The sequence below is a fragment of the Octodon degus genome, unplaced genomic scaffold (assembly GCF_000260255.1).
Source record: "Octodon degus isolate 3935 unplaced genomic scaffold, OctDeg1.0 scaffold00019, whole genome shotgun sequence".
NCBI classification, from domain to species: Eukaryota; Metazoa; Chordata; class Mammalia; order Rodentia; family Octodontidae; genus Octodon; species Octodon degus.
This window is the reverse complement of record NW_004524595.1, coordinates 4,656,143-4,671,844: the sequence shown is the minus strand read 5'-3', so window position 1 is coordinate 4,671,844 and position 15,702 is coordinate 4,656,143. Positions and strand designations below refer to the sequence as shown.

General features: G+C 43.6%; 1 protein-coding gene across 4 annotated transcripts in view; it reads left to right on the top strand.

Annotated features, from left to right (window-relative positions):
• Gckr (glucokinase regulator) overlaps positions 1-15,702 on the top strand; it is a 26,080-nt gene that overhangs the window by 1,425 nt on the left and 8,953 nt on the right. Inside the window, exons 4-17 of one of the 4 annotated variants that reach the window (XM_023710961.1) lie at positions 695-763; positions 1,144-1,217; positions 1,613-1,679; positions 1,864-1,917; positions 3,704-3,798; positions 6,949-7,054; positions 8,226-8,297; positions 8,415-8,533; positions 8,966-9,064; positions 9,266-9,363; positions 9,690-9,766; positions 10,438-10,534; positions 10,721-10,818; positions 11,119-11,202. In XM_023710961.1, coding sequence (XP_023566729.1) covers positions 695-763; positions 1,144-1,217; positions 1,613-1,679; positions 1,864-1,917; positions 3,704-3,798; positions 6,949-7,054; positions 8,226-8,297; positions 8,415-8,533; positions 8,966-9,064; positions 9,266-9,363; positions 9,690-9,766; positions 10,438-10,534; positions 10,721-10,818; positions 11,119-11,202 — 1,209 coding nt within the window. Of the gene's footprint in view, positions 1-694; positions 764-1,143; positions 1,218-1,612; positions 1,680-1,863; positions 1,918-3,703; positions 3,799-6,948; positions 7,055-8,225; positions 8,298-8,414; positions 8,534-8,953; positions 9,065-9,265; positions 9,364-9,689; positions 9,767-10,437; positions 10,535-10,720; positions 10,819-11,118; positions 11,203-15,702 lie in introns of all 4 variants that reach the window. The other 3 variants (XM_023710962.1, XM_023710963.1, XM_004627397.2) reach the window with 3 other exon arrangements.

Genomic DNA, 15,702 nt, shown 5'->3' with positions numbered 1-15,702 from the left:
TTTTTTTTTTTTGGTCACCATTTTTCACTTTTGTATATCTTAGTTCTCCATTTTCTCAGTCCTTCTTTTTAGAACCTTATAATCACTATTTATTTATTTATTTATTTATTTATTTATTTTGTAACACCAGGAATCAAACTCTTGACCTTACTCTTGCCAGGCAGATGTTGTGTCCCTGAGCTAGATACCCAATCCTTGTCATCTTTTTAATCAGTAATAGTTACAATATTAGCTATAATTCTTTAGAGTTGACTTCCACACCTATTTCCCTCGCACAAACCTGTGAAATTGATGTCATTGTTTCTGGATTTTTTCTTTTTCCACACAAGAAAGCAAAGACTGAGGAAAATCACAGTAGCTTGCTGAAATTCACCCAGCTAGTAAGTTTTGGGTAGTGCTACTTTTATTTTTAAATTTTTATTTAAATGACAAAGTTTGTGCCAGTTCCTTCCAGAATAAGTAAGGGATTGATAAGCAGTTAATCCAGAGATGGAAATAAAACTCCAGTTTCTTTCTCCAGTCTAATGTTCTTTTTGCTGCATCACAGGGCCTATGTTTTATTCAACTTTGTGATGAGAGAAAGGATAAAGGAGGCCCTTTAAGTTCTCCTCCATTACTAACAAAAAAAAAAAAAGAACATGTTTCCTTTGGCCTGAGCTGGGCCATGGTGATTGAGGCAACTTCCCTTCCTCAGGAGCCAGATGGGGGGCTGGTGGTGCTGAGTGGAGGGGGAACCTCTGGCCGGATGGCATTCCTCATGTCGGTGAGTACCCTGACTCCATCTTGCTTGGTTCCCTTCTGAGGATGTGCCCCAAGACCATAAGGCTGATCATAGTTAAGTTTCTAAGTGGGCCCCTCAGACTTGGGCTCCATGCCTCATTCTCTTTCTCTTTTCACCACAGAGCCACACTTCTCCTGACCCCACCAGGACCCCACAAGTCTATTGCTAATGTCTTTATGTCTCACACATCCCTAATGAATCATCTCCATAGAGCATCTTTAGAGCAGATTCCAAGTAGGGCTGCGTTAAGTGCTAGCCTAAGAGAATCACTCTGTATCTTCTATCTGCTAGGAGTCGAAAAATCCAAGTTAATTGTTTCTTCATTCTCATTATCTCTTTACCTCCTTTCCCCCTTGACACAGGTCTCCTTTAACCAGCTAATGAAAGGTTTAGGACAAAAACCTCTTTATACCTATCTCATTGCAGGCGGTGACAGGTAAGTCAACTTGGCCTGGGAACATTTTGTTTCTCTTGAGTATGTGTTTTTCAGAAAGTGAATTAGAATGACTTTAAACAAGTATTTTGTCCAAAATATCTCAGTACCCTTACATCTGACCCACTCCACTGCCCGACTGGCCCTTGTACAGATTGAACTCAGGTTCTTGCGCTAGCAAGGGAAGCGCTTATTCTACTGAGCCATCTCTCCGGCCCCCTTGTAGGTATTTGAGCTTTTCTATTCTGCAGAGCATCTAGCATAGTGTCCAACATAACAGTGGGGCTCATTCAGTGATAGTTTTCCTTCATTCCCTTTCCTCTGCGTGGCCTTTTCTAATAAGCCATAGGCTTCTGCTTTGCAGTTAATGTCCTTGACAATTGAATCTGCCTTCTTAGGTCTGTGGTGGCCTCAAGGGAGGGAACAGAAGATAGTGCCCTGCATGGAATTGAGGAGCTGAAGAAAGTATGACTTTTCACTAAAATTCAACCACAGACCTCTGTTTGCTCCTTCTCATGGGGCCATAAAAGCCCCAACACTTAGCCAAACTTTGCCCTCTCCCCTGGCCCTGATCCTTGATATCTTCCCACAATAGGTCTGTATCCTGGAGTCTTCCCCTCTGTACTGTTTGCCCATCCTCTTCTCCTAGGTGGCTGCTGGAAAGAAGAGGGTAATCGTCATTGGCATCTCTGTGGGCCTCTCTGTAAGTGTGAAGATAGGCTGAGTGGATCAACTTTATAGGGAGGAAGGGGATGGGAAAGGACTAGTACAGAAGATTGGTGAGGTGTGTGCTAGAAAACACTTGCACAAGGACTTTTCATTTTTGGCTCATTTGGATCCAGTTGTGTGGGTGTGAGAATAGTGACAAGGGGTCCTTTCTCAGACTGTGTAGCAATCCATCAACAATCAAGATAGACTTGGGGGGGCCAGGGAGATGGCTCAGTGGAATAAACACTTCCCTGGCAAGCGCAAGGGCCTGAGTTCAATCCCTGGTTCTGCAAGAGATAGACTAGTCCAGGGGTCAGCAAATTACACTGACAACCAATCTAGCCAGCTGCCTGTTTTTGTAAATAAAGTTTTACTACCATGGAGCCATTGTGTTTCCATATATGATCTATGGCATTTTGTGTCACGACTCTAGGAATGATAGTTGGACAGAGGTCAAAGAGCCCACAAAATCTAGAATTCTCTGGCTCTTTTTTTTTTTTCAGGGAAACAGGTCAGATTTATTTTTTTTATTTTTTCCATAATTTTATTGATAAACAAATAGCAATGAGACAGTTTCAAATCAAATTGGTAGGACAGTTTCAATAATTAACACATTGCATATATTCTTCCTAGTGGTTAATTGCTGTACAAGATGCGGACATGATATCCTATTTACAAACACCATTAGAACAAATCACTCTATTCATTAAGAGAATGTAACTATATATCTATCCTAACCACTTTGAATACACAGATACAAAATGGACATTCATCTGTATCCCCTTTTTTTGTTAAGTTCCGTTATTTGAATATTATAGGTGTGTTAACTCAGCAAAATATTCTAAAAGAGTCCAGTAGCCCATAATAGTATTGGGTCTTCCGCTTGACTGGCAATGTCAGAAATTGTTGACCTGAGTCCCCTACAGCTCAACATAACAGCATGCCTTTACTTTTTATATTTTGTTTTTTTACTTTTCTGCTGGATGGTTAAGACCAAGGTAAAGCAGGACCTATGCAACAAGAGTTGTAGCTTTTGGGTCTGATAAGGTCAGTGAAATCCTCTCAGGATTTATCCTGAGATCCTGTACCTCAGATTGTAGATCCTTTGTCAGTGTCAGCCATATGGATGAGTCATGGCCATTGCTTGGCCAATGTGCTCTCTGTGAAAGCCTGAGAGAATGTTTTCTCTCCATGTGACTCTCCTTAGGCACATTCTACATCATCTATTACTTTCCTCTTTGGCCCCATATCTCTGGCTCTTAATAAAAAAAGCTGTCCCCTAGACTAGCCCTTTGCCACCTAACTGGCAGCAGCAGCAGCAGCATCTGGGACTTGTTAGAAAAAGCAGGATCTCAGACCCCACCCCAAATGCCCTGAATCTGAATTTGAACAAGATTCCCAGGGGGTTTTGAGCAGCACCAGGCTAGGTGACTCTGAGTTTCCTGTTAACCCTGGCAAGTCTCAGATTCTAAGAATCCATGAGCAGAAACCCAAATTCTAGCTTGCAGGAGCAAGAGGCGCACAAGGAGAGCAGCATGCTGAACAGTTTAGTTCACTAATTTCTAACCTTTATCATGTAGATTACCTGAGAAGCTTGATAAAAATGTAGCTTCCTTGGTGTACTTGTTAAAAATGTGCTCCTGCTTCAACTTTGGATCCAATGGGTCTTTACTGGGACTGGGAATTTCTGACAAGAATTCTGGGGGATTCTGATGCCTGTGGGCCTTGGGCAATGCTCACAGTAACTCCTTTGTCATATTCTCCTGTCTCATTGCCATCAGGCACCCTTTGTGGCAGGCCAGATGGACTACTGCATGGACAACACAGCTGTCTTCTTGCCGGTCCTAGTTGGCTTCAATCCCGTGAGCATGGCTAGGTGAGCCTTCTGTAGGAACTGGTCACCCAGGGCTGAGGACACATCTGATAAATAGAATCACAAAAGGGACAAGTGGATAAAGTCTTGTTCACCAGATCTCAGAATGTTGAAGTAAATATGGGTCCCCCTAAGCTTTGGAGGTATTTTTGTTTGGTAGGTTGATTTATTCTTGTTTCAGAAATCATTGAAGGCTACATAAAATACGAGGAAGCATAAATTCAGAACAGGGACTTAAGAGGCAAGGAAAAGAAGTAATAGTGGGAAAAAACTGGGGTCAGGAAAATGTACACCACAGAGATCTGTGCTTTTATTTGGGGCAAGCCCGAACATCTTCTCAAGGTAATAGCAGTGGTGCTAAGTGACCACCCCCTTCTCTTTGCCCACCTTCCTTATTTTCATGCCCACTCTCCTCATCATTTCTGGTATTCCTTGGTTTCCTTTTGACTATTATAATCTAGCCCGCACTTACTTCCCTGTGCTAACAAATCTCCTCGCTCTTATTCTCTGTCTAAATTCCCACTTTGTCTGATCTCAGAAAAAGTCAACATATATCTTAGTTAATTTTCTTGTTGCTGAGACAAATTACCTGACACTCAAGAGAGGAAATGTTTATTTATTTCATAGTTTTTAGAGGTTTCAGTTCATAATCAGCTGGCTCCTAGGCAAGACAAGACAACATGGTGAATAAGGATTGCAAAGGAGAGACAAATTATAGTGGGCAGAAAGTAGCAAAGCAACCAAGCGAGGAAAGACTTTGTATTTTATCCAGGCTACTTAGGGTGATTGGCACTCACACCCTTAATCCTAGTGCCACTGATCCTAGCATTGCACCATGAATCAGTCACACACTCTAGAGTCTGCCACCTCAAAGAAAGCTGCACCTATGACGGCATGAGGCCTTGGGGGGACATCTAGACATAAGCCATAACAACATATTAGACCAATAGTGTGCAGCTGTGTGTGAGTTGCTGGGGAAGTGTTAAAAAGTAAAAGAAGGAAGATCCAGGCGTGGTGGTACACACCTATGTTCCTAGCACTCTTCGAGGCTAAGGCAGAAAAGTCATAAATTTGTGCCCGACCAGGCAATCGAGCTACTTAGTGAGACCTTGTCTTAGCATACAAAGTAAAAAGGGCTGGGGGTATAGCTCAGTGGAAAGGCCCTGAGTTTAATCTGTTTTATTTTTATTTTTTATTTTATTTTGAGACAGGGTCTCACTATGCAGTTCAGACTGGCTTTGAGTTCACTTTGTGGGCCAGACTGGCCTTGAACTCACAATGATCCTTCTGCCTCAGCCTCCCAAGTGCTGGGATTCCAGGTGTGCGCCCCCACGCCCAGCTCCTGAGTTTAATCTGGAGGAGAAAAAAAAAAAAAAAAAAAGAAAGAAAGAAAAAAAGAAGATGAAAGATAGTCCCTGTTTTAGAGGTCTGAGTTTTTTCATTTGGGGTATAAGCCTGAAATCATCATTGGAAATTCCAATGTGCAGCCAGTTTGGGTGGCTCTGCTAAATAAACCACTGGGTGGACCAGTGGTGCTAAGTGACCACTTATTTCTCTTTGTCCGCCTTCCTTATTTTCATGCCCACTCTCCTCATCATTTCTGGTACTCCTTGGTTTCCTTTTGGCCATTGGAATCTAGCCAAAAGGAAACCATTGACTGTCACTGAAAGAACTGTAGCAAAGGCTGTCAGTTAGGTTAGGGCAGCCTTGTGTATTTATTTAGGGTTGATCTCAGGGAAGTAGATGAGGTGGGTTCTTTCTAAGGTGTTCTTAGTTCCAGCCTCTAGGCATATAATATAATTCACATGAAGGTGTAAATGAGTCTGAGACACTCCTAACCCTGATCACTTTGCATGGGGGACTCTCCTTCACCAAAAATATATTTGCTGCAGTGGATGCTAATTTGAGGCCCCATGACTAAGTGGAATGAAGAATTTCAAACAATGTAGGCGTGGAGATATTCCAGTTGTTCCTTAAATCAGTGGCTCCCAAAGATTTAGCTCTGGCTGATCTTCAGAATCATCAGGGAATCTTTTAAAGATACAGAGTTTTGGGTTTCCTCCCAGAGCTGCTGGATCTAATTCTCAGGGTGGATTGCTGTCCACAGTGGGTACTTACTAAAACCATGACAGCTACAGAACTTCCCACATGATTTTAGTGTCCAGCCAAACCTGAGAAATTTGATCTTAAATATAGACACTGTCTCCCCTTTCAGTATCTTCTAGCCTAGGTCTCTAGAAAGTTTTAGGAGTAGTTTCAAGGCAGGTGTGGTGGCACACACCTGTAATCCCAACACTTGGGAAGCTAAAGAAAAGGAGGATTGTCACAAGTTCAAGCACAGCTTGGTCTACATAGTGAGTTAGAGGCCAGCCTGTGCCAAAAAATAACAAACAAAGAAACGGAAACAGTTTGAGAACAATGACAGGAGATAATATACAGTGGGTATAAAATTCATGAAAACTTATCTGCCTTAAAAGTGATTTTATACACACACACACACACACACACACACACACACACACACACACACACAAATTAACCCTAACAATATGAAAGTTCTTCATTCTTTGAGACTTGCTGATTTGTAGCCAAGGTGGTAAGAGCCTGTGGCTCTCTTGAATTATTAACATATTGCTTTGTTCCTGATTAACTCATTAAAACAATTTCCCAGTCACAGGTGCACCCCTTTTACCTTGCAGCTGTGCTCCCTCACTAGGGACTCTTTTCCCTCCCTCAGGCACCGAGCCTTCCTGCTTTGGTGGGATTTCCACAGTTCCATAGTCCCTTCCAGGAATGAGAAGGGCTTCTAAATGACCCTAAGATGGAACAACAGACAGCAGTTTGGATGACAAGACATCCCCCTGGGCTTCACAGAGAGCAAGATGGGTGTGATAGTCGGTCTTGTGCTAGGACCAGGATACAAGAAGGTTCTGGTCTCTGTCTGGAGCTTTAAACTTGGAACTTGAAACTTATCTGGGATTCCTTTATTAACTCTGTCCTTGGGGTTCAGGGACACACCGCTCAGAGCTCCAAAGCTGTGTGACATTGCTTGCCCTTCCCCCAGTGTGGTCCTTGAACCTGACTCCCAGTTGAAGGCCTGCCTTTAGATCCTCAGAGACAACCCTTCCTCTTTTGTATCTCTCTGGACCCTAGAAATGATCCCATTGAAGACTGGAGTTCAACCTTCCGGCAAGTAGCAGAGCGGATGCAGAAAATGCAAGAGAAACAGGAAGCTTTTGTGCTCAACCCTGCAGTTGGGGTAGGGCTGTTCTCTCTTCTCCCTACCCTTGCCCAGGCATCTGGGAATTGCTTGGCACTTGCTTAGATCCTCTGACTTAGGTTCTGTTTATCAAGTAAACTCCCAAAGCAGTTGTGTCAACTAACAGGTCTTAAATGAAATCCTATTTTCTCACTTATTTGTCACCTTAGGTGTTTCATCTTCATTCCGACTCTGTCTCTCCAATCAGTAGTCATTAAACGCTTCAGTGATTGAGGGCAGTTTCTGTTTAAAGGAGTTTTTCCCCATTAGTTTATGGACAGCCTTAACTAATCATTGTAATAGCTCATTTGATGTCTTTTATATACAGTATTGAATTTCAGAATTGGACTGTGGGAAGATGAGGCAAGAGGATCACGAGTTCAAGCTTGGATTTGACGTAGAGAGACATTGTTTCAGAATAACAAATAAAAAGGGCTGGAGATGTAGCTCAGTGTAAGAGCCTTGTATTCAATCTCCAGTACTAGAAAAAAATAAGATGTACTTTGTTGTGTTTCTTTGTACCCCCACTTCTCAATGGGGTGGGCCTTCTTAGTCTTGGAGGTTCTTGCTCAAGTTTTTTTTTTTTTGGTCTTTTTGAATTTTTAAAATTTTATTTATTGATACATGGTCTCATTACATAGTTCAATTCAGGCTGGTAATGGTCCTCTTGTCTCAGTCTCCCCAGTGCTGGGATTATAGACCTGTGTCACCATTGGGCCAGCACTGTGTACGCCACCACGCCAGGACTCTTGCTGGCTCAGCGCCCCTGAGGGTGGAGCCGGCGTGGCCATGTTGTGCCTGGAATCGAACCCTGGTCCCTGCACTTGCCTAAGCTGGCACCTAATCTGCTGTGCTATCTCGCTAGCTCCCAGTCTTGTTTTCTTGATCATTGCTTTTCTTTTTCTTTTTGCTGTCATCTTTGGTTCACTGAGATGTGAATCTGCCACTGTACTTCATCTTCTGGAGTCTGTTAAAGCATACAGAATGCACTTTGTCTGGGTTGATAAAATATTGTACTGGGGGAAGTGAGTAGAAAGTTCTTACAAAGAAAAGCACTGTGAAAAACCCTTAATCCAGCTAACAGGAGACCCAAGCACTTGCTCCCAGAGAGGCCTAAATGCATGCTAGGGGTGACCAGAGGTGACTTCTTCCTTCTCTCTTCTCCCCTCAGTTACGATCACTCAGCTCAGTATCTCACCTCACAGCACAATGGGCGGAGGGGACACCAGGGTTCCTAATTAGAGTATGTGCCTGGGGTCACTAACCAGGGCTCACTGACAGAGCTTATGCCCAGGGATCAATAACTGGTAGACTCTAAGATTGTCCTCTCCATTCCCACCCCTGTGTCCTACTTCCTCAGCCTGAGGGTCTCAGCGGCTCTTCCCGAATGAAAGGTGGAAGTGCCACCAAGATCCTACTGGAAACCCTGTTATTGGCAGCCCACAAGACGGTGGACCGGGGCATTGCAGCATCTGAAAGGTAGGGAGGGAGGCTCCAGACCAGAGAAAGCCAGAGTCAGACAGTGACAGGGTGAGGTGAATGGGGGTGGCAGGTCCGGATCTGGAAGCTAGCTAGCTTTGGAGAGTTGGCCTTGGAATGGGTCAGGTTGCTCAGGCCAGGGTGTGTTCTGCCGTGCCCTCCTTTCCTGACCAGGGTCTCCAACATGCCTTCCGTGCTGCTCCCTGACATCAGCCACCTTCAACTCGCATTCCCCCATAAAACTCTCTTGATGCCTTGCTTCCTCTTTCTGCATTTCAGATTTCCGCCCCCTCCCCCAAGCCCTATCTGCACCCCCACCCTCAGTGTAGGGTGCTCCCCGGTGCAGTCTGACTCTCCTTAGAACTTAGTTTTACGGGAGCTGTGCCTTCCCCTGTCTCCCCCTTCTGAGGGAGCTGGCAATTTCTCTCCCAGATGTCTTCTGGACGTACTTCGGACCTTTGAGCGGGCTCATAAGGTGACCTACAGTCAGAGCTCCAAGATTGCCACTCTGATGAAGCAAGTCAGCACCAGGTACCTGGATATGTATTTGAAGGGGGTGCCTGAGAGCAGAGAGAACTCTTGTGAGACATGTTAGCATGGCAAAAGTAATGGGTCACGGTGCTGGAGGGGCGTGGTTGGCTTCTCGTTTGTTTACCCTTATGTTCTTCCATCTGTATCTCTGGCTTCCTTTTGTGGCGATCACTTATGTCCTGACCTCTGGCCCGTCCTCAGCCTGGAGAAGAAAGGCCGAGTGCACTTGGTTGGCTGGCAGACGCTGGGCATCATTGCCATCATGGATGGAGTGGAGTGTATCCATAACTTTGGTGCTGGTGTGATCCCAGTCTGCACATTCCTCCTGAGCCCACCTGATCCCAAACAATTTGGTCTACTGTCCAAACCCTCTGCTGCCTACCCACAGAGATTCCTAAATGTCCATTCTGCCCTACCTAATAGGCATCTCAGTCAAATGTTTCTTCCTTTGGCTCCCACCTCAGTCCATGATCCCTCTGTTCCTACCCCACTGCATATGGGATATCTCTCACCTCATATCCCACTTTCCATGTCCCTCCCAGCCCCACTGGCAGCCCCCAAAGCCTAGAACTTTCCTTTCCTGTAAAGCCCATTGCTTCTCTTTCCCTGTCTTGAAATTTCCCAGATTTCCGAGACATTCGTGGCTTTCTCATTGGTGATCACAGTGACATGTTTAACCAGAAGGCTGAGCTCATCAATCAGGTTGGAGGATGGGCTTGGGGAAGATGTGAGGGTCACTACTGTGCAGAGGGCGGGGACATTCAGTACTGGAGGTGGAACCTGTGTGCTCTACCACTAAGCTACATCCCCATTACTTTTTTTTTTTTGAGATAGGATCTCACTAAATTATGTAGGCTAGCCTTGAACTTGTGATACTCTTGCCTCAGTTTCTTACATAGCTAGGATGGCAGACATATACCATCATGCTCAGTTTAAAACTCTCTCTTCAATCCCTGGTTCCACAAAAAAACAAAAACAAAAAACCACAAAAAACAAAAAAACAAAAAAAACCTCTCTCTCTCTTCCTCTCCCTGTCCCTTTCCCTCTCCCTCTCCCTCTCCCTCTCCATCTCCCCCTACCTACCTATCTATCTGATGGTAAGTGGTACTGAAGATTGAACCCAGGACCTTTTTGAGATAGGATCTCACTAAGTTGCTAAATTGCCCAGGCTGAGCTCAACTTGCAGTCCTACCTCAGCCTTCCAGATGCTGCTGGGATTACAGGAATGTGCTAACATGCCTGGCTAAAACACCACCTTTTAAACTGATTGTTTTTCATTGGTAGTCAAAGGACTGCACTAAATGTCCTCTTTCGTCTGCAAGCCTGGACTCTAGAGTGTTCTCATGGAAGGGTCTCTCCATCTTCTGCTCCAGGGTCCACAGTTTACCTTCTCCCAGGAAGACTTCCTGACTTCTATCCTGCCCTCCCTCACAGAAATTGACACTGTCATCTTCATTTTCACCTTGGATGGTGAGAGGAAAGATGGGCATGGGGGTGGTATGAGGAGCTGGACGGAGTAGAGTAACCCAGAGAAGCTGCCATTTTTCTGGTTCTTGGGACACTGGCTCAGAGGGAGGCACCGGTGTGAGTCTGTTGATCCAGGCTGGCAGGAAGGACATCTGCACAGCCTACCTTTCAGCACCACCCATCCTGCAGACAACCTCACAGAAGTGCAGACGCTGGTGGAGCAGGTGAAGGAGAAGACCAGCAATATCCAGGCCCTGACGCACAGCACAGTGGGGCAGTCACTGCCGGTGAGGATCCAGCCTTAAAAGGGGTTGGGGGGGCTGGTGAGATGGCTCAGTGGTCTAAAGCACCTACTTAGAACAAGCTTAGCAAAGCACAGGGACCGCGGTTCAATCCCCCAGCACCACGTGCCAGCCAGCCCCGCCCCCTGGTGGGCTGAGCTGGCCACACACACACACACACACACACACACACAAATAAATAAATAAAATAAATAAATTAAAAAAAAAAGGGGGGGGGGTTGGGGCAGAGGGCAGTCACAGCCTGGCCTTCTTGGACATGTCGCTGTGGGCCCTGTTTCTCTTTAGGCCCCTCTGAAGAAGTTCTTTCCCTCCATCATCAATATCATGTGGCCACTGCTTTTCTTCGAATATGAAGGGAACTTCGTGCAGGTATGGAGAATGGGAGGGTGACATCTGCTGTGAGGGGCTGAGAAGTAGGAGCTCCCAGAAATTAGAAAACTGAAGGCTGGAAGGAAGAAAGCATGAAGGTTTCATTTCTCTGCCCCCATCAAGCCAGTAGGGTAAATTCTTGAGTTACCTGGTCACTAGGTTGTTTCCAAGACAACGGCTGCTGGGTATAGCTTGCTCTAAGAATATGCAAAAAGTCAGATGGGCAGCCAGTCACTTAACAGATGCCCACTTACCCTTTGGGACAAGTTAACTGTCAAGAGTATAGTCATTACTATTGTAAAGTTTATAAGACATTTTTTGGCAAGTTACACTATGCTGAATTCACTGATATATAGTCCCTGCTTGACCATGAAATTATAATCCAGGATAAACACTTATACGAATCATAGAAATCATAGTCAGTTTGTGTGCACTTTGCAATTTACTTTGGAGCAGGAATCAGGAAATCTGTGTTCTGGGCCAGCTCTGCTACGTGGTCCCCACAAAAAAAAAAATCTATGTCTGAGCTTTGATATTCTCACATACCACCTGCCCATGGGCAGAACCAGGGCCCCATGAAGGGTTGCCTGGAAGAGACGTGGTCTCTAATTTGTTCAAATTGCTTCTTTTAGCAAGCTTCCTGACTAACCAGATGGTTCACAGGCCACCTCAATAGACTCAGAATGCTTAAGGAAACTTCTCTTGCCGAAGCAGGAGATCTGCTATCCTTCTAATGCACATCTTTGTCTTCCCTTCGAAATGATGCTCATTGTCAAAACCTACTTCTTGGCATGCTCCCACATACATTGACCTGTAAAAACCTCATGTCACCTTGGCCCTCCTTCATGTCACATACTTCTCCTAACTGTCTCAATGCCCAGTATCAAACGCAGTCTCAGCGCCGCTGGTGGGGCCGGTAGGGCACGCCAGGAATTGAGGATCAAATCCTGGTCCCTGCACCTGCCTAAGCAGGCGCTTTAGTCTGCTGAGCTGTCTGGCCTAAGGTTGAGGGATTTTGATCACAGCCATACAGCTAAGAAAAGAAGTAGGACTTAAACTCAAGTGCTGTGACTAAAAGTATGTGGTTTATTTTGCTATAGAAAAGAAATTTCAATCACACCTGATATTTAAGATATTCTTTCATTCATCCGTTTAAGAAATATTCAGCATCTATCACAAGGGACAAGGGATATAGTAGGGAATAGCGGGAATAGTAATCTATGATCTTTTACTTTACTTTTTTTTTTTCAGTACCAGGGACTGAACTCAGGACCCTGTACTTGCCAGAAAGGCGCTTATTCTACAAAGCTATTCCCCCAGCCCTTTTCTTTTAAAGAAAAATGTTCTTGTAACAGTAATAAAACCTTATTGCAAAAACTTTAGAAAATAAAGAAACACAATCCAAGTGTAGTGGCTCATGCCTGTAATTCCAGCACTCAGGGAGGCTGAGGCAGGAGGATTACCATGAGTTTGAGGCCAGCCTGGGCTGCAGATTATTTCAAGGCCAGATTGAAATATATCACAGGACCCAGTCTCAAGAAAGAAAGAAGGCAGAGCTGGGGAGATGGCTCAGTGGAATAAGTGCTTCCCTGGTAAGCGCAAGGACCTGAGTTCAATCCCTGGTTTTGTGAAAAAAAAAAAAAAAAAAAAGACTAGGAAATGTTGGTCAGCAACCCACTCACAGTTGCATTAAAAAAAAAAAAAAAAAAAAAAAAAGAAAAAAGGAAAAAATGGAAAAGGAAAATATAGGACTGTATTTGACATGCTGTTTTTGTTTTTCTTTTTATCTTTTTACTATGTAATTCAGGCTGGTCTTAAACTCAATTTTTAGCCCAAGCTGGCCTCGAACTCAGAGTGATCCTCTTGCCTCAGCCTCCTGAGTGCTAGGATTACAGGCATGCGTCACAATGCCTGGCAATTGACATGCTATTTTTACATTGCTTTTCTTTATTTAAAATTATGAGTGGGCCAAGGATATAGCTCAGTGCCATAGAGCCTGCCTGGCAAATGCAAAATCCTGAGTTAGAGTACCGCACCACACACAAAAAGATATACCATAAAATTATGAACATCTTGGGGGCTGGGGAGATGGCTCAGTAGAATAAGCGCTTCTCTGGCAAGCGCCAGGGTCTGAGTTCAATCCTGGGTTCTGAAAAAAAAAATTATGAACATCTTTATTAATACACTTGTGACATCATTTTTAATGTCAATACAGCTTTTCACTGTATGGCTGTATCACCATGTGTTTGACCCTAACTGGCAGACATGGAGTCACTTAAAATATTATGATTTTTTCAGAATGCTCCTAGATAATCTTTTTTTTGTTTGTTTGTGTTTTTGAGACAGGCTGGTCTCAAACTCTCAAAGATCCTCCTGCTTTAGCCTCCCGAATGTTGGGATTACAGGTGTGTGCACCCATGTCCTGCGCTTTCAACTTCTTTCCCCCCCAGATAATCTTGATACACACACCTTTTCGGCATTTGACAAGTTCACTAAGATAAGTGCCCCAAAGCAGAATCACTGGTCAAAGGGTATGTAAAGTTATACAGCTTTTAACCAATATAGTCAAGCTGGGTGTCATGGCGCATGCCTGTAATCCCAGCACTTGGGAGTCTGAGGCAGAAGGATTGTTGCAAGTTCTAGACCAACCTGGGCTGCAAAGTGAGCTCCAGGGAGCCTGAACTGCATAGCAAGACCCTGTCTCAAAAAGATAAAAACAAACAAACAAACAAACAAACAAACAAAAAAATACATGGTCTAATTGACCTCTAAGGAGGTTTATAAACAAAGTGAAATTTCTTGTTCTGTCACAAATCTTTGCTAATCTTCAATTCTTTAACCTTTGCTAATCACCAAAGCTACAAACCAAACAAAAAGCTTTTTGGTATTGTTTTAATTTATATTTCCTTAGTTACTTTGGAAATTTATTGACTAAAATATGTTATTAGCCGTATGATTTTTTTCTTTCATGTATTTTTTCTTTATGCTTTTTGTTTATTTGTTTTTTGCAGCACCGGGGATTGAACTGAGGATCCTTCACTTGTGAGGCAGGCGCTTATTCTACTGAGCTATCTCTCTGGCCCACTTTTTTTATACATTGACTTCCTTTTTTTTTATTTTTTTATTTTTTTATTTTTGACTTCCTTTTTAAAAAGAGGCATGAGAAAGATTTAGAGGAAGATAAAGGGTGCATTCAAGAGTAGAGTGTTTTCCTTATCCATTCTTTTGGGAGGAGCATTTATTTTCTTTCTCATTTTAAGAGATGTATAGAGAAAAAAAGCGCCCCTTTTTCTTTTTGCTTTATATTTTAACTTGTTTATTATTTTCTTCTTATGTTTTTTTATGTAGCAACATGTAGGGCACTCAAGCGTATCACTCTTTTTTGTTTTATTTTTCGTACTGGGAATTGAACACAGGACCTCACACTTTCTAGGCAAGCGCTGTGCCACTAAGTTCCATCTCTGCCCAACATGTCAGTCTTTTTGTTGGTGTTTTTTATCTTTCACTTGATGCTGGTCTCATCTTTCTAAATGGATTAATACTTTCAGAAAGAAAATGGTTCCCATTAGGGTTCATAAATCCTTAGTTGTAGATTGTGTGTGTGTGTGCGTGCGTGCACATGCATACGTGTGTGTGCGCATGTGTGTGTGTGCGCGCGTGTGTGCAGGTGTTACTGGAGATTGAACCTGGGCCCTTACTGCTAAGCTACACCCTCAGCTCTCCCCACCCCCTTATTTTGAGACAGATTCTCACTAGATCACTAAATTGCCCGGATTGGACTCAAATTTGTGATCCTTCTTCCTCAGCCTCTGAAGTTGCTGGGATTATAGGTGTGTGTCACCACACCAAGCTTATAGAAATATTTTTGATATAAACTACCCTACATTTTTATTTTTAAAATTTTCAAATCTAAAAAATTGCAAGACTAGTACAAAGAACACCCATATGCTTTTCCCAAGATTTAGCAACCCTTTTTGCCTGTTTTCTTTCTTTTCCTGAATCATTTGAAAGAGAACAGGAAATACCATAACACTTCACACAAATTACTTTGGAATGTGTCCCCCAAGAACAAGGACAGTTCCCTATATGACTACAATGTAATTATCCACTCAAGAAAAAGGTAGTTAGTATAATATCAGTATGTTCAAACCACATTTAGATTTTCCCAATTATCTCCCTGGAATGTTTTTATTTTCAGAATCCACGATGATGCATTCCATTTAGTTGTTGGGTCTCTTTGCTTTAATTAACATTATGCAATGTTCTTTTTTCGTTCTTTCTGTTTTTCTTTCTTTTTTGTTTATCTGACATTGATGTTTGAGAGGTCTAGGTAAATTATTTTTTAAGAATATGCCTCACTCGGACCCTCTCCCGCCCCCTCGGGCTGCCCCCCACCCCTCCCGCCGAGTAGGAATTTCTGCCGACTTCCGGGAACCCCCAGACCCAGTCCTAGCCCAGGTCGGGAGAGTGTGTGGAGAGCTTCCTGCTACCCTGCGCCGG